Below are 22,914 nucleotides of genomic sequence, written 5' to 3' on the forward strand. Positions count from 1 at the left end.
TAAAACGTTAATGCGACCTTTATTATACAGCACAACACTTCTGTGCATTCTATCGTCTATTAAAACAGACCTTCATTATGGCACTAAATGAAGTCTTGACTCACAGTCGCGTCTCTTAAAATACATATAATGGAGGGGGGTACTGAAGTAGAGAGGGAATTAGTATTACAGAATACAAGAGAAATATTCTTATTTGCATTTCCATGTTATTGCACTTTTCCTATACAGTTGGTAAGTTTGTTATCTTTGCCTTTAATACTAATATACATCAGGTTTTTTTAAGTAGTACAAACTCAATAGGCATTACAATGGAACTGTACAACTCTCTCATGTTTCTCCCTCCCCCAACAGCTAAGTGTAACAGTGGACCATCAGTTTAACAGAACCAAAACAAAGGAAGCATTAAGAAGTTTAAGAAATGCAGTGCTATGTATGACCCTGAGGGAGTTTCACATATAGATGTGCTCCTATTCTCCCCGGAGGAAAAAAATCATAATATTAAGAGTTTTAAAATAAGGATGACAACTAGGTAAGAGACCAGTGGATACAGAGGAAGCATTATGTACATCTCTATACATGAAAGGAGCTCAACCCAGAACCACATTAAATAAATAGGGATGCAGCACTGATGTTCCGCCCATTAATATGTCACCCTGCAAAAGCCAACATTCAAGCATCTCATGACCCTCCGAACAATGTCATTGGGAGTGGAGGGCAGGGCAGAGAGAAAGACTAACAAAACAGAAGTGCTAAAAGAAGTAAATGGAATAGCTTCCTACTTCATTAGGCTAACTAGACAAGCTTGTATTGTAAAGTCAAGTCACCATTAATAAAAGAAGTGGAAGAAAAAAACCTGTCAGTTGCCAAATAAAAACTTGTACAATCCACTTGACTAGGCAGCAATGTGATAGGCAACAGTAATGCACCAGTAAGCTGAAGGCAACACTCCAGCACCCACAACATGACAGTCGTACATTGCATTCAAGCCTTGCATTAGCAGCTAAAGTTTAGCTCATGCAGCTCCTATGTAGTGTTTGTCCAGAGCCAAAATGGCCAGTTTCCAAAGCAGAAATAAGCAGTACCCTGGTAATTGATCAATTTTGAACAACTCCATCTTTGAACTATCAGCTGCTAGCACCAACATGGACACTTTGATCCTTTCAGCTCTAATTTCTGCAGGTATACTTACTTTGTAAACAAGCTCAATTTATATTTCCAGCTCTAAGGAAACCTCTTTTGGAGCACCTGTTTCAGCCAACAATAGGTGGCAACATGTAAACCTTGAACAATTCAGTAAACAGTTTCCTTCTAGATATAAAACATAGTGGGTGATGAAGAATGAATTCTAGTAAACTGTGGTTCTGAGAGAAGGAAAAACTTGTATTTTAAAGTATAACATTTTACATGGACACAACAATAATTTTTAAAGAAATATCTGTTGTTATGCCTTCAACAGATCTCTTGGTTAATGCATTTGCAGTCACTAAATTAAGATGACAGCAGCGATAGTTGCTCTGCATTCACCGATGGCCATCATTTCCACCACAATATCTATGGTGACTCCTTAGCTTCTCCCTATAGCTTTATGTGAACGTATTTAGTGTGTTTACTTAAATGCTTCATTCTTAGGCCACAAGGGTAGTACTATTATAAGGAAAATATATAGCATTGCTAATATGGCATGGGTTTTATTTTAAGGAGTAGAACCTTTAAACAGCACAAAACTCACCTGTTCTTGTTGAGCATTTCAGGAGCTATGGATTCTGCTTTAGGATTGATCAAAGTAACAAAATGTATGTCCAACAAAGAAGTGCATGCATGGTTGTACACTGCAGGAGGTGTATGGAGCCAGTTTTGTGAAACTGAGGAATAACTTTTGACTCAGGTTTTTTGTTTTTGTGTTTTTTCAAAGGCACAGGGCAAAAGATGTAGGAAGTAGCTGCTTGGGAAAAGCTATACAACTCATTTTCAAATAGTTTTATTTATTTTATTTTACATAAACTATGTCTATACTTGCAAAAATACTGACCTAGACCCTAATTCTAAACAAGGTCATTAACCACTGTAACACAGAGTGAATGGATATGAAATGAATAATACTGTCAAGTGACTGGAATGGTGGTCCAGAATAATTTACATAAGTGACATTTCTATGACTTCCTAGTTGAGAATGTGTGCTTTTCAGTGAGGATAGTTGGCAGCTATTGCTGCTCATTTCAGTTCAAGATGCCAAATGCTACAATTTGTGGAAAGAAGTGCCGATACAGGTTAAACCACCATGTAACAATGAATGCCCATTCAGTAAAAGCAATCATTTTAAAATCATGATTTCAATTTTATTGCACACACAAAAAGGGTTTGTTTAGGCTAATGAGCAACTTTGCGGGGTTACTTTTGTCTCTAGTGATTTATGTAAACAGGCAAAAGGCTGCATTTCTGCTCTTTACAACAGAAGCAACCCCAGAAGCAAAGTATTATATGTTGTAGGTTTGATTGGCTTAGCAGAGTAGATTATCCTATGAATATGGAACTGGTGCATGTCTCATTGCATGAAAGATGGAGAATGTGGTTACACATCTCACTCTTCAAACATCTGAAGAAACATTCACAATTGGTCCTTTTCCTTACCCATGCCAGGTTCGTTCTCCATTTCAGACTACACCCCCATCAAAACTTTGTTATGCTAAGAAGCTAGTTCTTGCACTGGCAAATGCAAAGAATACTTATGAAGGGTATGTAGACTTCATTGGAAAGAGTCCTTCATTTAATATGTATCTGAACTTTCTTCTGCATGGGTTCCCTGCAATGTACTCCTAGATTAAATACAGCCATATGACAAACCCCAAGGAAGTAAATGATGGTCAGACATAGCAACCATGCATATCTATGGAATAAAGGCAAGTTTCTTAGATACTTTTCAAGGGAATGGCTTAAAAATAAACAGCTGAAGAAATCTTTTAAAATGACCTGTCAATATTAGAGTTTAAAACAGTCATTGCCTTTATACTTAGTACAAAACAAAAAAGAAATTCTGTAGTTAAAAACAGGATCTACTAATTTCCATTGGGTAGCAACAGTAGTTACTAATAACCTGTGTTTCTATTTCTGTATGTGCAAAGTCTTTTGGTGGAGTACCCATCTTGCTATAAGATTGTAATTAATACAAAATGTCATCTTCAGTTGGATGTCTGACGACTTGCTATTAAGCATTTACCAAAAAGAGCTTGGTTCACATGACAGATAGCTTATACCTTTGGGTATACCATTGCAGTGCGGCTTTCCCCTTATGAGTTTGGATGCTTTGATCCATCCATGTAAACATACCAAGTATTATCGGAAGTCAACATTAGCTCATTCCCCTCAGAGTCCATGTTGCTAAAATTAGCAGGATTGCCCTCTCTGTGAAAGGGATACAAACTTATTTCTTCCAAAAACCACATTCATGTGTGAGAAATTCAGGGAAGCCGATAAACAGACTGCTAGCAGACTGTAGCTGAAGATGCAAATGTGCTGGCTGCCAGAATTCTGAAACACACAGTGCTTTTTCCTTTAGTGCAACCTGAATGGGATAAGCAAAATTCCTTCCAGACAAAGAGGACTGAATTCCCCATCTTTTGATTTGCTTTTTAATAAAGGAAGGAAGCACTGGCAACTTGCATTAGTAGTGTGTACTGGGAATCAATGTCTCTGCCTGCTGTGTATGAGGTGGAATTATGATATTCTCTTGCATAAGAGCACAACTTTTTTTGGCTGGTCTCTTCCAAAGAGATACGTCTTGAGTTGCCAGTGGCAAGATGGGGAGCAGAGTTATCATCTAGTAAAACAGTTCCTACAAAACTTCATTTTCAAGTAGAATCATCTAACCCTTTGTTTAACTGTTCCGAGTTCAACTTGCAAAGTCTGTCCATTATACCCTGCAACATGGGCTGGACTATACCTAGGAGTGGGCGCTGGGAAGGATCCCCATCCCAGCAGGCTTCCATCAGCTGCCAACATTCCTCATCAAAAATGGGAAGGCGTTCAGGGCGTACTCCTGGGAAAAGAGAACAAGAACATTTATTTGATGAAAGGAGAAACATGTCTTGATCTCAACTTTTCCAGTTTTGCTCTTGCAATGATCCAAGTAGTTTCATCTGGCCACTGGGATATCTGTTCCAATTTGGACAAAGGCTCTGAGCAGCATTAGGAAACATCTCCAATATGCATGAGTAGTACTTGCATAAGTAATCTGTTCAGATGTAGTAGGAAGATAAGGCTCCCCCTACTTATAGAAGTTGCTGTTGACAGTAAGCTTTTCCAGCACTGTTCACATGAGCAGACCGTGAGCCTATTTTCATACATTAAGTATCAGCTCTTAGAAATACAAAAACTGCAGCCCTGAGCAAGTTCCAATGAAGTCAGTAGACATGCATAGGATGGTGCAGTAAATTGTTAAATTGCATATTTTTGCTAGTTTATCTATTACATCAGAGGAGGTCAACTTTGCTGCATTGGAGGCTCACATTCACCTCCCTGAAACCCTCCATGGTCCACAGCTTGTCCCAACTATTGGAAAAGGCTACACAATAAGATTCCTAGCAATTCTGCTATGAAACAAGGCATGTGGGGAGTGTGCATCCATTATCCCAGAAGAATCACATTCCCTACTGCTGCCAAACACATGTTCTGTAGGCTGGAAGAAGCATGTTTCTCCTGCAAAACAATCTGTGCATTTCCCATGCATCTGGTATTACAGTAGAATAGATAGGGATCCAACAGTGCGGTAGCAGAGGATTTAGTGGGGGGACAGACCATGATTTGCCCGCCCCTGCATTACATGTTATGTTCTGTAACTGATTTTCACAGCTGTGACTATCCATATGGTAGATTTCCTAGGAAAAGTGAAGAGATGGGAAATCATGGGAGATTAAAGCATGTAGAAACGATGAGTGATTAATACCATATTTTAATACCAGATGCTGCTATGCAGCAGGCCACAGTAATTCTGCGAACATCTAATATAATTTTCACACAGACCATATTGCAGTCCCAAATGATGTGCAGACTTTACATTTTATATTCTCCACTCCAAGCAACAAGTTCTTAAATACTTTAAAGGTGAATGAACATACTGCTGGATTTTTTAAAGGATCATTCAAACATTTTTTTCAAACTCATGCATGACTAAATTATCATTGCCTTGCTTCAAGTAAGCTTTAAGCTTGTTCTAACTAGCTTAAAAGTGGTATCCTATGTTCTTATAAAAGTGAAGTCTAATCCTAAACTCTGAAATCCTAGTTCTTAAAAGCTGTCATCTGAAAAGAGCAGATGGAATTAAATACAGGGGTGTTTGTTTATATTTTGAACTTATATCCTGCTTTTCCATCACAGCCATCAAAGCAACTTACAATTTAGTAGCAAGAACACACTAGCAGTTTTTTGTGCATAGCACAGCAGGACTACTGGAAAAACAGAAATGCTCACTGTGCTATAATGAAATTAAGTCACAAAAGCAATGGTTTAGAGTACAATTTTACTCAGAAATAAGTTTATTCATACTCAGTGGAACTTACTCTTAGGCTGTGTGTGTACAGGATTGCAGCCTCAGTTTTACAAGCTATAAGCCAGTGAGGTACGGAGCATGTTTTACCATTAGAGCCGTATTTCCAAGCAGGTTTCCTTCCAGGTGCAGCATACCAGTTACAGGGATATCAAAGGCATATACAATCCCCTCTCACATTCACACACACATTTAATCTTTATCCCTCCACTTTTTTACACACACTTCCCCTTTTCTCTCCCTCTGGAGCTAGTTTTATTTTTATTTTTTTATTTATATTGTGATTTATATCCTGCCTTTTTCCTACAAAGGGCTCAAGGCAGCTTACATCATTCTCCTCCTCCTTCTTATCCCCATAACAACAACCCTGTGAGGTAGCACTTACCTGAAAAAGACTAGACAAGAACCTCTTCCCCTTTGGGAAATCATACTTTAGTTTTGAGATGGGCAGGAAACAAAAGCGATTTGAGAGGAACAGGGATGAAGAGGAAATCAGAGCAAATCTTCACAAGGATAGAGCTACTGCAGCAGCAACTCTTGGACGGACAAAGAATCTGAGTGGCTTCTATTTGAACTCCAAGATGTTTACAAATTTCAGTCTCTCAATTTCAATTTCTATGTTGAAGCTGCTGCAGTATGACACAGCAAGCTAGCATAAAAGTGCCAAAAAGAAATAGATGTACAGAGTGGCAGAAGTTTGCAAAAGCCAAATTTGATATCTTGCCAGTGCTGCAGCACAGAATACCAGTCTCCTTATTCTTCAGCCAGCGTGAGTCCTGACTTCAGAGGAGTAGAAAGACCCAGCATTCTCCCTGCTCCACTTCGGCTCCCCTGACCCTCAAGTTGCTTAGCCACATTGAGTCTCAAACAAGAAGTCTCTATCATATTATAGGAGCATTTTTCTTTAGCTCCACAGTGCAGCTTTCACACAAGGGAAGGTGGCAAGCAGAAGCGAGATACACAAGGACAGAACGAGGTATATTTCACCGTTGAGGGGATGTGGCCTGTTGAAAGCACTGGCAGGTTGGTCTGAAAGGTCTTTTGTTCCTACTCTGGTGCAAAGGCTGGAGATCCCCCACTACAACTGTTAGCCTTCAAGAAAAGCCTGAAATTATATGTGAACACAGCAGAATATAGGAGCTATTCCTCTTCCTTCTGTTTCTCTCATCCACCATATCTGCTTCAGTTTTCGCAGCTATTCTGAACAGCAGCAGCAGCAGCAAGAGATGCAAGGACATTGCTACCACTTCCATACTACCTTATTTAGGTTCTTCTGAAAACTACCACAAAGCACTTCACCCATGGAAAGCCTCATTGCAATGGAAATCTGTGCTCCATCTTCAGTTTTGCAGAATTAGCACCCACTAACATGCCTTTAAGGTATAATCCTATGCATATTTGGACAGAAAAATGTCCTGCAATTCCCAGCGTATGCCAGTGAGCCATGCTGCCTGGGGCATACAAGGAATTGTAGAGCTTTTTCCATCTAAACAAGCATTGGATTGCTCCCCTAGCATATCACGGAATATGAGAAGATACTGGGTGCTTCCAAAGTTTTCTTCAGGAAGGGATACCATCTGTACTGCATTGAAGGAGGTGTTGGACATTGTCCTGAGTTTCAACAGCTGGCTCATCAAGCAGCACAGAGGACTGCAAGTCAAAAACTTTAGCCTCATCATCTGAGAACAACTTGAAATGGAGTCATTTTTCAATACCTCTCAACTTTATATCATGCCTTTGTGTTGCAGCCATGCCTACCTTTTCGTACATTGTTCCAAAGGTGGTCCTTGCTTGCACATCTCTCAAAGGCTTCTGGTAACTTTACATGTCCTGAACAGATGTACCAGAACAAGATGCCAAATGCATACACATCTACAGAGTTATCATATTTCCCTGTGACAAATGAACAACAAATATTGGTTGAATACTTTCATGGGCATCATTTCCATTATGTATTAGTCTGAAGTATGGAAATATTAACACACTACATAACTGGGACCTCTGGCAACAAGTGAAGGTCCAATTTACGCTCCTTTTTCAGGACTACTTCCCATTGAACACTATAGTCTGGGACCACATGAATTCTTAACTACCCTTCCCACAAGAGACCGATGGATCATGCTGTAAATGAGGTCAGTGATGCCCCTTCCTGGGAACTGATGGCATCAACCATTACTTTCCTATGATCTAGTGGATCTGCATGGAAAGAGTGCCTAAAATGTTCTGTGGTACATGTGGCACTCTGGAGCATAAAGCTAGAATAGACTTCTGTAACGCGCTTTACGTGGGGCTTCCCCTGAAGACGGTCCGAACACTTCAATTGGTGCAAAATAGAGCTGCCAGGTTGCTGACGGGGACGGAGTGTTATGCTCACATGACTCCAGTCCTCTGTCAGCTTCACTGGCTTCCCATTGAAGCCCGGGCCCAATTCAAGGTGTTGGTTATAACCTATAAAGCCCTAAACGGCTTGGGTCCTGGCTACCTGAACGAGCGCTTATGTCCATATATGCCCGACCGCCCCTTGAGATCTGCGGGAGAGTCCCTTCTCCGGGAACCCTCCATGAAAGAAATTAGGAGAGTAAGTACTCGGAGGAGGGCTTTCTCTGCAGTGGCACCCAACCTATGGAATTCACTCCCCAAAGAGGTCCGCCTGGCACCGTTGTTACTGGTTTTTCGGCGCCAGGTAAAGACCTTTTTATTTAAACATCATTTTAATTGTTAAAATATATGATCTGGCCAGGGCAACTTCTTCTTCCTTCTCTTTCCTCCTCCTATATTCTTTATTTACTTATTTTATACTGTTAATTTTAATTTTATATTATTGTATCTCAATGTATTTTTTGTATTTTTGTATTTATTGGTAATTTATTATGTTCTATTGTATTTCAATGTATCTCATTGTGTTGTAAGCCGCCCCGAGGCTTCAGCAAGGGGCGGCACAGAAATGTTATAATAATAATAATAATAATAATAATAATAATAATAATAATAATAATATTCAGAAGCATCAGCTAAGCAGAAAAGTGTTTGAATCAGGACTTTGCTACAGTTTGTACAAGGATGAAAGTGACTGCAGTTCCAAATTCAATATATTGCTTCCACTAAATTAAGTAATTTCTTAGAGTGCCCTAACACAATAACGAATTATCAACCAAGGGCACCTTCAATAACACCACTTTTCTGTCAGTTTCAGGCTGCAAGGACATGAAAAGGTAATTTCTGTGGCTGCCTCCACCAACTTCCCTTCCAATTTACCCAAGTCCATCTCCAAGCAGTTTTTGGAAAGTTTGCAAAACCCGCTTCTTAGAGCTGTTCTTTGGGTCTCATGATAGGGAACCTTTAATTTCATCAAGTGTGGTGTTGCCACAGAATTATGTTTCTTGTCCGTACCAACCCTGCATTTTCACATTGAGGCAAGCTATAGAATGAGGGCTCTGCTTAACCATTCTTTTAGTGAAAAATTATCTGGTAAAAGATATACTGCAGCAGTATCCATCTATTAAAGGAGCAATCCAAAGTTGTTTTTTATAAGGGAGATCCACAAGTTCACCTGTGAAGAGTTCAGGAGCCATATGGATAGGTGTTCCAACAATACTGCCAGACATCATTGCTTCAGGTTTGCAGAATCCCAGGTCTGTGATTTTAGCTCTATTGTTTTTATCAAGCTGTCAAGGATACAAAATAAATCTCATATCATACTCGAGAATTACCTTAGCAGCCTAACATATCATCACTTTCACTGTAATATCTTTTGCAAGCAATCCCAATTATAAAAACCTGTCATAAATGCCTTTGCCAAACCAAGTTGAAGGACATACATATGCTCCAAAAATTTATTGTCAGACACAAAAGGAACAGCTAACCCCCACTGGTTGGTCCTAGTATAATTTCAAATTAGAAGATGCTATCTTGGAAATTCAACTTTTAGCTACCCCAATAGTCACGAACATAGATGTCCTCCTTGATAATTGTTGTAATATCTGAACTAGCAGCCATCCCACTCCCAAACTGATGGTATGTTCTTTTGTCTATCCTGAACTTGTCAGTTTCATTCAATGGATCAGATTTCTGTTGTCAGACAGAATAGGATTGTCTCTATCTACCCCAGGCAATTTCAAGTTGCAGTGAACTACTTTTTAGATGTAAGCTCAGTTTAGGATCTTTTCTCTCGGTTTAGAAAAAAAATGTCAATTCCATGTAAATCTGATGTGATTCAGTTTATTTTTTTAAAAGACAACTAATCTAGTCATACAGAGACAAAATATTCCCCAGGTTCTTCTGAAATACTGTTCTCCCTAGTCTTGGGAAGTTCTGTCTCTGCTGTTCTTTAGTTTTCTATATACAGAAAAAGTCTCTGTTTTACGCTTCAGAATGGCAGAGACCACTATGCTCATGGTCTTCCTCTCACTTCCCAACATAGTGCTTTTTGTTTTATGTAATAGCATTTTCAGGAAATAGCTTGAACAATGCCACTATTTTATTGACTGATGTCTCACTCCATTTCAGCAAGGAGTACAAAGCTACAGGCAGAAAGCTATTCCTTACCAATACATTTTTAAGCTTGATGTCTCTGTGAACAAGCCCCTGGCTATGAAGAAATCGAATCCCTTCAACTACATCCAATGCAATCTGCAACCGTGTTTCCAGTGTCAACCCAGCCTGAAGAAAAAAGAAAAAAAAATCTTAGTACCATTTCCTTAATAGGATTGACCTCCCTAGTAATTATGCAGTGCTTCTTGCATTAGATGGGAGTCACTCTAATGAAAAGGATCCTTTAGGAAAATTGTTTCTTCCTAGAGTATTAGCTTAAAGGGGTCTGCTTGCGCTGTCCTACCTCATTTTACTGAAATGCACTGCTCTGCTCCCACATGGCTAGCCAGAACCAGATGCACTGCATTCATTCTTGTCAGCCCCCCTCTCCCACAACTGCAGCTGATTTAGATCTCTAGGCATGGGTGCCTCTGGTTGTAGGTTGAGAGAAAAGTGAAAGAGGAAAGATGAAGGAGCAGAGGGAAGAAGCGATAACCCTAGGGTTTCCCTTTACTGGCTTCATCTCCATCCACCATGAAGGTGTGACCTCCTACAGATCACCCTTGAGGAAATGCTAGAAAATGAATCACTGTGCTAGAATCGTCAAAGAGAGACAGAAGAATGTAGCAAGATGGAGCCAAGCCAATTATAAAATATATCATTGATGTGTTGTTTTACTTGAGATCCAAATATTAATATTAAATATTGTTTATTGCTGGTCAAAAATGTGCGCTCTCTCTCTCTCTCTCTCTGTGTGTGTGTGTGTGTGTGTGTGTGTGTGAGGGTGCAGGGGAGAAAGAGTAAGAACAACCTGAATAGATTGGCCTCGGTTATCTTAGCGAGTGCCTGCACTCATATGTGCCTACCCGGCCTTTGAGATCTACGCAGGTGACCCTCCTGTGTGAGCCATCTCCTAAGGAGGTGAAAGGGATGGCCGCTAGGAGGAGGGCCTTTTCTGCAGCTGCTTCCCATATTTGGAATGCTCTCCCCAAGGAGATTCGCCTGGCACCTTCCTTGCTTTCTTTTCGGTGTCAGGTGAAAACCATTTTTAAAAAAATACTTTTAAATAACTAATTGCCATAGACTCTTGTTTTGTATGTTTTGCTGTAGTTTATTGTTGTTTTTATGTGTAATGTGTTATGGTTTTTATTGTGTTTTTATTTCATTTTGTGAGCCATCCAGAGGTGCTGTGGCACAATTGGGCAGCATACAAGTGTGTGAGTGTGTGAGTATGTGAGAGAGAGAGAGAGAGAGAGAGAGAGGGAGGGAGGGAGGGAGGGAGGGAGGGAGGGAGGGGTGGGGGGAGGCGCACTTCAGAGTCACGTCATCATAAATTCTAATATAGAACTTAAGTTGGTCCTGGTGGTTATCAGTTTGTCAGTGTATGGCCTCATTTCACTACTCAGGAGATTCCAAGTTTGCTGAAGAATATGGTTTTGAAAGTTAAAAGAACTTTCACACACACACAGAGCAAGAGTGAGCACCCCATGAGGACTGAGCATGTTCAATTGGCTTTGGAAGCCATGGAATATAAAGGGTGTCAGCTGGGATAAAAATAAAGGGAACCGGTTTGTTTGAACACTGTAACAGATTATTGTGGCCTGAGGGAGAACAGGATCAGGGGATGTGCTCTTGGAGGTAAAACATTTTCTTCCCAGCACTACACAGAAGGTGATTTCAGAAGGGAAGGAAAGACATGGTGTCCCTTTTTCATTCCCAAGAAGCTTTCCCCACATCAGTTTATAGCAATAGTAATTCCAGAGCTGGTTGGCACCAACTGCCACATGGCGAGAGGGTTCAAGAAGTCAGAAAGGTCTAAAAAGCTGTTGTCTCCCCCACAACCTTCCACCATCCCCAGAGCCCTAAAGCAGCTTTACAAGGCTCCTAAATTCAGACTCACTGGAGTGCTGAAAAGGATATTGGAGATGTGAATGCTCACAGTTACACTTGAAACACACCTGTGAGTAATACATCTCTGGCTAGCAATGGTTACATGAATGTAAGAGCTACTGGAGCTGGTAAATATTTACACTGCCAAATTTCCTATTAAACATTTCTGTTCCTCACCTTTAATCCTGTATAGAGGTCTCTGTGCAATTGTTCCATTATCAGTAGAACAGCGATGCTGGAACCTCCCCCATATCCATAATCTATCACTGATCCGTGTAAGTCTACCAATCGCTCATGCTTTGGTAAAGACCTAGAGAAAGATGTAACACAAGTGTCAAGAACAAGAGTAATTCTGCCTGGTTTACCTCTTAGAGGAAAAAGAAGTAACAAAACAAGAGAATATAATATAAGCCATTTTTATTAATGTAAAGGTCCAAGATGATTTTCCTTTAGCTTTCAATTCTAGAAATACATATATAACAAAATCCATTTTTGGATGAATATTCTTTTTATCTTAGCATCCTAAGTAAGCATTCTAAGCTATGGCATATCAGTCAATTACAACATGCTGTCTCAAACTATAGCATAGAAAAATTCATAGTAGATTTACCATGAAGCCAAAGTTTTGTGGCCAAAGTTATTTCCAATTCTATCAGGATAGCAGTTTGTTCATTTGTCTATTAAACAGAATGAAGCTCCACTAGACTACCATTCATTTAGAGCCAAAGTTAGGGGCATTGCTTAACAGGCTGGGGCCTAATCCTGCCTGCAAAGGTTTGAGCACACTCTTGCCCTCCCTAAGTGCCTGCACCTTTGCAGCAAAGCAGGGAATCCCTTTGTTAGCTCCAGAGATTAGAGATAACCTGGGACATACTCATGCCACTCAGCCAGGGCTTGCTTCTTCCCACCCAATTATGCCCCAGTCAGTGCACTTCCTAACTTGAAATTAAGATGGAGCTGCTAGATCTACTGCAAATGCCAGCCAATTCCCTTGCCATTCTCCTAGCACTGCAGTTTGGTCATAAGCAGGGCTGGAAGGGGCAGGCTGACCCAACCATTACTTGCAGAAAACAACTCCTGTATGCACTAACAGAGCTTTTTTGTGTTTAGTCATGCTGGCCACATGACCATGGAGACTGTCCACAGACAAACGCTGGCTCCCTCAGCTAGGAAACGGAGATGAGCACCACCCCCTAGAGTCAGTCATGACTGGACTTTAATGTCAAGGGGAAACCTTTACCTTTTTATGCCTCTCTCTGCATAGAAAAAAGCAGGCCTGAATGCAGATGACATAGCAAGAGAGGGAGAGACTTTAAATGGGTCTCCATCCACCTGATGTCATTTGGCCTGATAGGATTGGACTGGGAAACAATCCAGCCCTTGGATAAAAGGGCCTCCCATTCCCATTTCTGTTCCCTTTCCCAAGGTCTATGAGCCTATTTCCTGCTCATTACAGAAGAGCGTTTAATACTACATACCTCATATAGTGAAACTCAAGTGCAAGATCATTCCAGTGCTTTTCATCTGGTGGAACAACAGATTTGAGTGCACATGGGAAGTGGCCACCCCAGGCATTACACAAATACACTACACCATACTGTCCTCGGCCCAGCTCATGACCTAGTTTTGGTTTACCTGAAACATAAAGAACTACATTATCAAATAGAGTATTTTCTATTTACCTCCTTAGTTGCATTCCTCAGATTTCATTCATTCAAGTGATGTGTGTCTGGAATAGTACCGAATCAGCATTTTGGGAAGTGTCTCAACACTTAGAGCAATAATAGCACTATGCCAAATCGGTAGTACTTGAATCTAATGTTAATTTTTGTTCCTTTCTGCCATGTTTATTAGCTTCTGATTTGACTTTTATGGATCCTACAATTCACTTCCGTTTTCATTTTTTAATCATGCTTTTACTGTTTTATTTAGACGGTTAGCCACTTTTAAACTTTGTACAAAGAAAGTACATAAATCCATAAATAAAATTTCAGTTCCTGTTCTATAAAATTTTCACTAGTGTTCTTTTTAGGAATGAATCTAAAGTTGGACTCCAACAAACAGAAGGGTTCCTTCAGTTTGCTAAATGGATTACAATGCAGCCATAGTTTCAGCTAGAATGAGAGAAAATGTTTTGCAGTCTACCTCCATACAGGTCCAGAGGGTCCTTAAGCCCTTTAGAACAGTTTCAGGGGAGACTGGATACATCAGGAGAGACCATAGCATGGAGGAACAGACCTAAAGTCACGCCACAGCCCTGATCTGTATAACTGTGTTTCCCCACTACTAGAGGTAGTCCCCAAATTACAAATGCCCAAGTTATAAACAACCCAACTTATGAATAAACTGCCACAAAACCTGTTAATTTTTTAAAATTACTACAGAAAATTATCATCAAAATAGAGAGAGAGGAAGGCCTCCAAAGCATGCCTTACTGCCCCACACATCTGGAGAGGGAAATCTCTCCAGCATTTCCTTGCTGCAAAGAGGCAGCACTGGTGAGTTGCGGTGTGGGAGCTAGAAATATTTGCAGTTTTCCACTATCATGAGGTCTTGTACCCCAAACCCCCATAAATGTGGAGGGCCAACTATATGTGATCCATACATGCAAGTTCATACATGCATCCTTACATACACATTCAACTTAAAGATACATTTCCATTTTCTCAAGAATGAAACTCATTTGTAACCCTGGGACTGCCTGTACCCCATTCCTGAGATGTTATTTGTATCAGTAGGGAAGTTCACATTGGTGCCAGCTGGAAGCTTCCATCCTGATGAGAATGGGAAGAATTATCCAGATTGAGGCAGTGGTGTAGGGTTAAAGCTGCCACTCCACCATATGCAATAGTTAATTGCATGAACAAGGGGTCTAAGTGCTGTTGTCTATACAATATAACCAAAATACAGCATCCATTTGTATTCTTACAAAAGTAAATTCAGGAGAAATTTCAGAAAAGCCATCACTGAGTGAGAGAAACAACCAGGGCAAAGCTCACCATGTAACAAAACATCTTGCAGGGACCTGCTTTCCAATGAGAGACGAGCAAGCCGAGGAGCATGGTCCTTTCGTACCTTCAACCAAAGATCTTCTGTTTTCTCCAGCCTCCCCGAATGGCCAGCCTCTAGCTAATGAGACATAAAATGTTAAGTACGGCTTTGCCATCAGGTTTTCTTTTTGATGGCAAATAGACTGAATAGGCAGACTTTGTCTTTCAAGTTATTTGAAAAATGTGAGAGAGTTTTCTATTCTTTTCAGTTCCCTTTATGTAACACTGACCTGTCGCAAGGAGGCTGCAAAAGCTTCATGAGAACTGTTTAATCTTGTCCGGAACTGGCTGCAGATATTCTTGGCCAGCCTGGATGCACTAAGACTCTCTATAGCATCCTGAGCTACTTTTCTTTTCCACTCCATAGTGATAGCTGGTGGGCTTACCCAGGTAATCCGTTGTATTATCTAAAGAAACAAAATACATTGTCTCAGAGTCAAAGCTTGACCTATTAAAAAGGACAGGTTGCTTACGTGTAACTGTATTTCTTGAAGGGGTAATCTATGTACTTGCATAGCTACAAAAACTCATTTAGAACATTCTAGTAGAAATGAACTTTTGGCAGACTTAATCTATCCCCTACGCAAGAGTGTTACTGCTGCTCTTTACGCTCAGTTCCGTGGACTGCCGCAGCAGAGAAATACTGAGCAAGACAGTAACATGTCAAGGATGAATGCCTGCAGTGGGGAAAGAGGACAGGTTGTGCAAATACAAAAACGGCCATCAAAGAAGAACTAGTTACAGGTAAGCAGTTCTGTAAAGTTCTTCATGGTTTCAGTGGCTCAGTGGGTTGTTAACTAGCCTGCCAGAGGCAGGGCAGGCACATCATATTAATCAGTGAAAACAGATCTCATACAAACACAGAATCTGTCCTGGTTTTCATATCTACTTTATAACAGTGGACAAATGGGGATGACCATCCTGAGCACCTGCTCTGTATAAAGCCATGCACCATCAGTAGTTTAAAAAAGAGCTTAGTCCCCTGTTGCCACATTAGGTGACAATGTAGAGCCAAAAGGGGATACTTAAGCAATTTGGTAATGCTCCAGTTCTGATATTGGGTGAAGAGCTTGGCTAAAGCAAGAATAGTGGTGTCTCTTGAGGATACCCTTGCAGATGCAAGCAATGTCAGATGCCAACAATTCCACCAATGCCAGAGCTTGGACGTGGTATATGAGAGGACTACTGCTGAATCCAGAGCCAAGTCAGTTGTTATAGCTGAGGGTGATCAGTATAAGAGCTGATACAATGACTGTCAGTTGAAGCAGTCAGGACTACAGCTACTATTGGAAACATCAGTACCAAGGACACTATTGGATCTGATATCAATGGTATTATAAGTAACAGCAAGAAGAGCAAAGGCAAAAGAAGCAGGAGACAACAAGGGAGAGAGAGAAGGAAGGGGGCAAATAATAAAGCAAGATAAGGCGGGACTCAGCCCAGTATCCAATTAAAAAATGCTTGAAAGAAGACTACTGACAATGGTGCAGCCATGGTGGCCAAAAAGCATCTGAGCAGGAGGAGCCACTGAGCATGCGTGCTGACCAGGGGAATGGGCACTCAGCTCTAGAATGTTTTCTATGAGGCTCTGCAAAGGCACAGAACTGTGTCTGAGTCACAGAGATTACGAAAAAGAAATGCTGTTTTCATATTAATCTGCACTGGAACTACAGTGTTGGCCAGGCATACAGCAATTAGGAGGATGGGGAGAGAAAGCGTACAAGAATGGAAGCAATCTTGCAATCGATCTGTCATATTTTAACAGTGACAACATACCTGCAATATTTTTAACAATGTGCCTTTCCACACAAACTAGCTTTTGTTCTACCATGGGATGTGTGTGGACGTTAGTAAATAAAGAAGTTTGCATTTGACAAAGTAGATTACTGTATACAGATTTGAATTAATGGATGATACACACTAAGGGCACAGTCCCATGGCCACTAGACACTGTCTAGAAGGCTACAGGTAAATTTAGAACCCTAGCTCTAACCTCAGAAAAGCATTATAAGGTTAAAGCTAGGGTTCGGGGTTCAGAGCACCCTTCCGCTGCCATCATGGCCTGCACAGTTCTTTCTGCAAATGTGACTTCTCAGTGGGGGGGGGGCTGCTCTGTGGGGTGGGGAGAAGCAAGGTTCCATCAGGATACGAAGTGGCTTAGTTCCTCCTTCTCATGAACTGGAATAAACACTTAGGTTTTGAAGGGCAAGGAACGCGCAGAGGCAATCCTCCTTTCGGTGTTCCTCCCACCCCACAAAGGAAATCCATAAACTTCTGAGTGCAAAGCATTATGGGCAGCCACACTAAGTTTAATTAAGGTTGCTATGGGTGAACTTTTATTAACAAAAGATTTAATACCTGCTTGATCTGTTCCCACAGCATTCTGGATACTGTTGAACCAGAGTGAAAGGTGACTTCAACATTGTAGGCTGCATTCAGTATCTGTGAGCAAATGTATGTGTTAATCATGCATTTCACAAACTGAAATTGCTGTTCTCATGGATGAAGGAACAAACTGAACACATTAGAAAGAGTCTTGTAATTTATCTAGAGGCAGAGTTGCCATGATCTTGGGTACATTCTTCCAAATATAAGTTAAGGAACCATCTGTTTAGACCCATATCATTCCAAAGAATTAAACAACCTTTCTCCAATTTACTTCAATATCTGTGAAAGTATAGCCAACCACCATCCTCAAAACAAATCTCTAAAATTACTTAGTGCTACTTTACCTGTTTTAAATAATTGCTTGTAATATGCACTGAAACATCTTGCTGAGATTTCTCCAAACTCTTCAGGCATCTTTCCAGAGTTCCAACAAAGCTATCACGCAGGTAGTCCACAGAACTTATCAACTTGTTGGCAACTGCTTGGTTTAACCGGGAAATTATCAATTCCTGGATTTGCTTAATGCAACATTTAATGTCTTTGGAACTAATGGGCTCACCATTCTCAGGAATTATGATATCTAGACAAGGTGGGAGAGAGAAGAACCAACACTGAAAGGGTAACATAATCCCAATACAAGTAGCCACACAGAACAAGTGGAACACTAAATTCAGTTAACCAAGTATGATGAAAAGCCCAGCTAGATTGGGTTATACCAAAACATCCTCCCACCTGAAAAGCCCATAATTCAGACACATTAAGTACTTTGCCACCAGGATATCATTGGGGAGTATTAAGCATTTGCTTGACTCATCCCTTTTATTTCAGTATTCCAACAGATCATTGGGTTCAATGGGGCTTGCTTCTAAGTAGATTAGTATGCAACCTTATTGTAAAACTGTATATAAGAAACTTTTATAGTCTCTACAATGTACAAATTTTGTTCACCTGGATATAAATATCCACAAAGCTTAACATTTCAGCTGAACCCATTAAGTCACTTGATGCTAACATTATTAAAAGATTGTGAAAAACAATCTGGTGCAGAATTTTACTGCATGAGAGTCAACAAACATGCACATAGCAGTTAGAAGCAGACCAGATTGGGAAAAGATAGCTGATTTGGAAGTACTGTACTACTTCATCTTTTAAGATACACTTTTTCTTAGAAAAGGTAATATATTACTGTTGCAAAATCACAAAAATATGTGATAAATCACTCCAGGCTGCAGTTTGCAAACAGAGCAGCAAGTCCCACTGAATTCAGCAGGGCTTATTTCTGTGTAAGTATGTTTGGCATCATGCTGTGTTTCTCTTTTGATGTTAATATCAGCTTTTCTAGTTAGCTTGCTGTATTGCAAACCTACCAGTATGTAAACAGGGAACTAATTTGTCTCATATTTGGAGGCACCTTAACCCTTCTGTAAAATCAGTGACTGGGGTTGCGCAATCACAGAGGAGGGAATAGGCACACATACATGTGCATGTCAGTTGAGTGCAGGGAAGATTTGGGTAAGTATCCTTGGCAGCAGAGTTTGTTATATTGCACAAACCTAACTAGAACTTTCTTGTTGCAATGGGTAACAAGAACCCACCCAGACCCCATGGGCTGTTTGAGGTGGTTTGTTAACCATGGCAACAAGCCATCCTGACCAGGTTCCCATGACAAACTGCTTCAGATAATTTGTGTCAATTATCCAAATCCCCCTGGTACATGACCACCTACATGGCAAAGAAAATAAGCTACCATGGCTGATTTTTCTTGCTACAATGAGGCAAACTGGCCCACTGTCTTTGCAGCTGCCTTATGTTTATAACTGCCTTGTGTTTAAAGAGCTGAACACAGAAGATAGGTCTCATCTTTGATTTCTTTTTCAAGAAAGGAATGAATCCAGAAACTCAAAAACCTGTTTGTAGCGCTACTGCTGAAAAATGGAATGCCCCATAAACTATTTAAGCCACTGCATGCAAATAACTGCTCCTCTCTTCCCCCAAGCAAAGTTATACCTGTATAGGATAACCTCTTTAAGAAACACAGAGAAATTTAGATTCTACCCAAAAATCTCTCTGCCAAGGCTCTTGTAGAAATAAATAGCTCATAAGACCTTGTTTAAAAAGATATACCTCTTAGATTCTTACACAACCTTCACATATACTAATATCTTTACTCAGCTCATTCAGATGGATACAAAGTTGTTACCCGTGTACTTCATTCTGCAGATACGTTCACTTGGTCCTTCTTAAATAATGCACCCAAGAACAAGTAGATTGCTTGCATGTGATATAAACATGTTACATAAACATATGTGGATGGATTATTTTCCTCCTGGATCATTGTGGGAACAACCATGAAGGAGGTGACAACCATGCAAGTATAAATAAGCACTGTAGCATTCCAAACTAATATTCCCTTTTCAGGTGAATTTTGTTTAGAAACATAACAGAAATTTTGGTACTTGTTAACCCTTTTTTGTCTGTCTGGAAATTACCTTTGAATTCCATATTAGCAGCATCTTCCAGTAGCTCTTCTTTCATGTTATTAAGAGTCTCAATGATCATCTCCTTCATTTCCTCTTGTTTCCGGTTGGCTATGTTCATCAGAGACTCATACAACTCATTCTCCTTTTTCCGGGTATACTCTAGACGCTTTGGAGTGATCTGTAGGTCTCGTTGCATGTCAAAGGCTTGGTTGATGAAGATGTCCAGGCAACGGCAGTGAACTATGTTCAAGATGGTGGCTGCATCCACCAAGCGCTTCTGCAGCACCTGTTTGGAGAAAGTGCTAAGCAGACGGATCTTGTCTGATTGTTCCACCAGCATGCTCTGGGCTTTGGCATCAGAGCTAGGAGCTCCACAGCTGCAGTGGTTGGTACTAAGATAGTCTAGATCAAGCAGCTGTCGATAAAGAGAGGACTTCTCATTCTCTGCATTCTGAGGAGATATTAGTTCATCTCCCAAATCTGGCACTTTGAAAAAGAAGACAGGCAGAGAGAATTTCTCTTTTATCTCTTGCAGTTCACTCACATCCAGTGCTGAGAGTTCTGCCTCACAGATGGCAAATGTGATGACTGGAAGGACACTGTTCATGTATTCTCCCAGAGTGACTTCTGCTGGCTGGAATCCTCGACAAGGAGCAACTACAATGTCCACTTCCTGAAAAAAGCAAAGCAAATTTTTTTAACATAAAGGTAAAATGATTTGATATAAGATTACAGTCAGCATGCTGCCTTCACCGCCACCTCCTCCTGCACAGCAAACCTAACACTCCTACATTCAATGGAAATCTGAGGATACAAACAAAAGTCAGAGATATGAAACTTGCTTCTGTGCAAGCATACACCTCTCCCCTATCTTTAACCTATTTTTCCTCCCCAAGAAGTCCCACTAGTGCAAATACAAAATGCTAAAGGTATACAAAGGGAACAAAAAACCAGCAACAAGGATGTGACCATATGCCAGCAAAATCAATAGGAGGTATGGCTTCTTAATCTATCCAGCAAAATAAAAGCTAATCTAGTGTTTAATAAGGTGAAATGTACATATGGTCCACAGATAAGGAATCCTAATGGGATGTTCCTTCTACAAAATATTCCTTAAAACTTCTACCATGCCACAGAGAACCATTCTCTCCAGCTATCTAAATTTCTATATGGAGCAGCATCAATTTGAGCTTCTAAACCTGTTGTCCAAATGATACTGAAATGGTAAGCCTGTCTCTGGGCTGTAAGAATTAGGCCTTTTACTCTCCTTGAATTCAAGCATTGACTCTCTACACCCACTGTTGACTAAATCTCTAACTTCTGAAAGCCACACCAATTACTCTTGTTCAATTAAAACTTATTATCTCATATACTGTATATTCTGAAAACTGCAATGTTCCTTTGATTGTTTTACAAGTATATGAACAATAGCATTGCTGTGATACTGTTAGAAGTGTCCTTCCTAAGTCAATATTAGCTTGAGCTTTTGATATTTACCAATTCATTTTATAATGTTCAGTGTTACAGTATTTTTAGCAAAATCTAAGAACACACTAGCTATTTTTCAACATTTACTTTACAATCACCATCCTAAATATTATCAGGAGGATTGAAATATAAAGTAATAATAAAATTGCTAAAAATAAAATCGATGTTAAGAATTACACAGCCATTCTTGATGTAAAATGCTAAGTACCCATGAGGTAGTATATGTTTTTAGAGAACTGACACTCTTGTGCCTTCATGTACTATACAGTGCAAGTTCAGGCTCAGATACCATCATTACTTCTTTGGCTGGCTTGCAGCCTCATATTACTCTTATGGAAACTAAATAGCAGGGGTATTGGCAAAGTCATTAGAATATTAACAGCTATTTTGGAGGAAAGCTTTTTTTCAGCACTTATTATTTGGAGAATTGATATTTCCACTAATTAACAAATACCTGGATTCCCTAGAAAACCCTTCAGCTGAAGCCAAAAACTTTCAACTGCTTGACAAAATTGCTCTGATCTAAGTTAAACTCAGTGAAATTAAAAGAATTCTAGCAGGTTTTAATGCTTTAACACTTCTCTAAGTTTTCCCAAAGTCCCTTTTCACAATTCCCAAAATATTACTGCAGCATTTTTTGGTAACTCAAGTATGGAAACACATGAAAAAGTTGTAGCTAGACAAGAGTGCAAGTTGAGAGTTGGATGTGCAACTCAACATTCACCATGAGAGATGACTCACACTGATGGCAGTAAGCAAAGGAGGAAGCCAATGATGTCTCCAAGAGACATAAAGAAAAAAGATTTAGAAAAAGATAACTTTTCGTATGAACAAGTAATCTTGCTTAGGCAATGATAGATCTGCTGCTGTTCTCACTAGATAGCTTTTATCAGTGGTTTCCTTCTAGTTTCTGCATCTCATCACAGAGGACAGCAGAGATGTTAAGCAAGAAGCTTCACCTTTAAGAACAAGTCCTCCCCTGTTGGAAATATGTTTTTGCAACTGGCCTTTGTGATTTTCTTCATTTCACTGAAGCAATATTCAGGTTTAAATATGGATTTTAGGAAAATTTCATATGCAATTCACTGTAACACACATTCACAGTGAATGAATTCTTCAAACCAACATATGCAAGTTTTAAGTACAAGGAGTTTTAATTAACTGTGAGCAAGCCCTTGATTAATAGAATAGCTTATTTTAGATACAACATTTATTCTATTAACAGCACACAGTATCTTGAGGAATTTCTCACTTTTCTATTACAAAAGTAGGCCTTTAATATAGTGCCTGCTGCGACATGTACACATCTAAAACAAAGTTTGAGCCTTGCATCAGAATACTGTTTTCAACCATATGCAAATATATATTAATTTGAAAGGTCATATTAGTTTTAAAGTCAGGCAGCAAGCCTACTATTTGCATTTTTAAGTGCTACATTTTTAGAAAGTCAAATGTATGGTATGGACATAACAACCTATCATTTTAAAAAATGATGAGTTGTCAGAGGAAAGAAGGAGCATTACCTGCAGTGCACCAGCTTCTTTTGCTT

General features: G+C 39.9%; 1 protein-coding gene across 4 annotated transcripts in view; it reads right to left on the reverse strand.

Annotated features, from left to right (window-relative positions):
• The window catches only part of DSTYK (dual serine/threonine and tyrosine protein kinase), a 45,986-nt gene continuing 23,072 nt past the window's right edge, over positions 1 to 22,914 (reverse strand). For 3 of the 4 annotated variants that reach the window (XM_044445813.1, XM_044445831.1, XM_044445839.1), the window contains 11 exons: positions 19,887 to 20,550; positions 17,742 to 17,977; positions 17,368 to 17,451; positions 15,240 to 15,416; positions 14,959 to 15,088; positions 13,438 to 13,594; positions 12,137 to 12,269; positions 10,085 to 10,198; positions 9,090 to 9,204; positions 7,298 to 7,432; positions 1 to 4,033 (listed from right to left, as the gene is read on the reverse strand). In XM_044445813.1, the coding sequence (XP_044301748.1) occupies positions 3,846 to 4,033; positions 7,298 to 7,432; positions 9,090 to 9,204; positions 10,085 to 10,198; positions 12,137 to 12,269; positions 13,438 to 13,594; positions 14,959 to 15,088; positions 15,240 to 15,416; positions 17,368 to 17,451; positions 17,742 to 17,977; positions 19,887 to 20,550 (2,133 nt within the window). In that variant the 3' untranslated portion in view covers positions 1 to 3,845. The remainder of the gene's footprint in view (positions 4,034 to 7,297; positions 7,433 to 9,089; positions 9,205 to 10,084; positions 10,199 to 12,136; positions 12,270 to 13,437; positions 13,595 to 14,958; positions 15,089 to 15,239; positions 15,417 to 17,367; positions 17,452 to 17,741; positions 17,978 to 19,886; positions 20,551 to 22,914) is intronic. The other variant, XM_044445822.1, reaches the window with a different exon arrangement.

This window comes from Varanus komodoensis, unplaced genomic scaffold, assembly GCF_004798865.1.
Source record: "Varanus komodoensis strain SLA01 unplaced genomic scaffold, ASM479886v1 scaffold1, whole genome shotgun sequence".
Taxonomy (NCBI): domain Eukaryota; kingdom Metazoa; phylum Chordata; class Lepidosauria; order Squamata; family Varanidae; genus Varanus; species Varanus komodoensis.